The sequence below is a fragment of the Trachymyrmex septentrionalis genome, unplaced genomic scaffold (genome assembly GCF_001594115.1).
Source record: "Trachymyrmex septentrionalis isolate Tsep2-gDNA-1 unplaced genomic scaffold, Tsep1.0 scaffold40, whole genome shotgun sequence".
Lineage (NCBI taxonomy): Eukaryota > Metazoa > Arthropoda > Insecta > Hymenoptera > Formicidae > Trachymyrmex > Trachymyrmex septentrionalis.
Genome location: NW_017305569.1, coordinates 5,817,014 through 5,817,771, shown reverse-complemented (window position 1 = coordinate 5,817,771; position 758 = coordinate 5,817,014). Strand labels below are relative to the sequence as shown.

Genomic DNA, 758 nt, shown 5'->3' with positions numbered 1-758 from the left:
ATATATATATATATCTTTAAATTATTAGTAAAAGAAACTGTACATGTAAATCTTTAATTATTTACTTTTAAAATATGATCCAAGGGTCGTTCTTTTCTGATAGCATTTCGAAAAGTTTCTGCTAAGTGAAATATATCTTTCAATATGTCTTTATTAAAGATATCGACGGTAAGCACGTGATGTCCGATTAGACTGTTGCTTGTATGGATAGTTGGAATCGATGCGACGGCAGTCATAAGCAGATTTGGATTACTATCGCTTTTGTATTTAGTAACATTGCTGATGGGCAATGGTGAAATAGTTCTTTGAGAGGGTAATGTCTTGGAATGTTCTTTATCAATGGCGTCTGTATACGGCGCAAAGTGGACACTCGTTTTGTGCGATGCCGGTTGCAAGAGATGCGTAAACGACTCTGACAAAATAGAATATGAATTAATTAATTTTCATATTTTATCTATTTTTATAATAGTAAGTTATAAATTATTCTTATTATTATTGTTGTCATTATTAGTATTATTATTGTTGTGATTGCTGTCATTTTTGCAATAGTAAGATATGCAATGTGAGAAATAATCTGTGAGACATTTAATCTTATTCGCAAATATATATATTTATCGATATATCAATAAATATATTTATAAACATGTATATTTATCAATTTTAAACGTGTTTCTACGAATATCTTAACAAACAATCTCAGTTTGACATTATAAAAAATAAATATATATTAAAATATATATTTTATATATATATATATA

The 758-nt window shown here is 26.9% G+C and overlaps 1 protein-coding gene across 1 annotated transcript in view; it reads right to left on the bottom strand.

Moving 5' to 3' along the window:
• LOC108751030 (CAD protein) overlaps window positions 1-758 on the bottom strand; it is a 29,430-nt gene that overhangs the window by 2,705 nt on the left and 25,967 nt on the right. Inside the window, exon 21 of the mRNA XM_018490959.1 lies at window positions 66-412. Within this exon, the coding sequence (XP_018346461.1) occupies window positions 66-412 (347 nt within the window). The remainder of the gene's footprint in view (window positions 1-65; window positions 413-758) is intronic.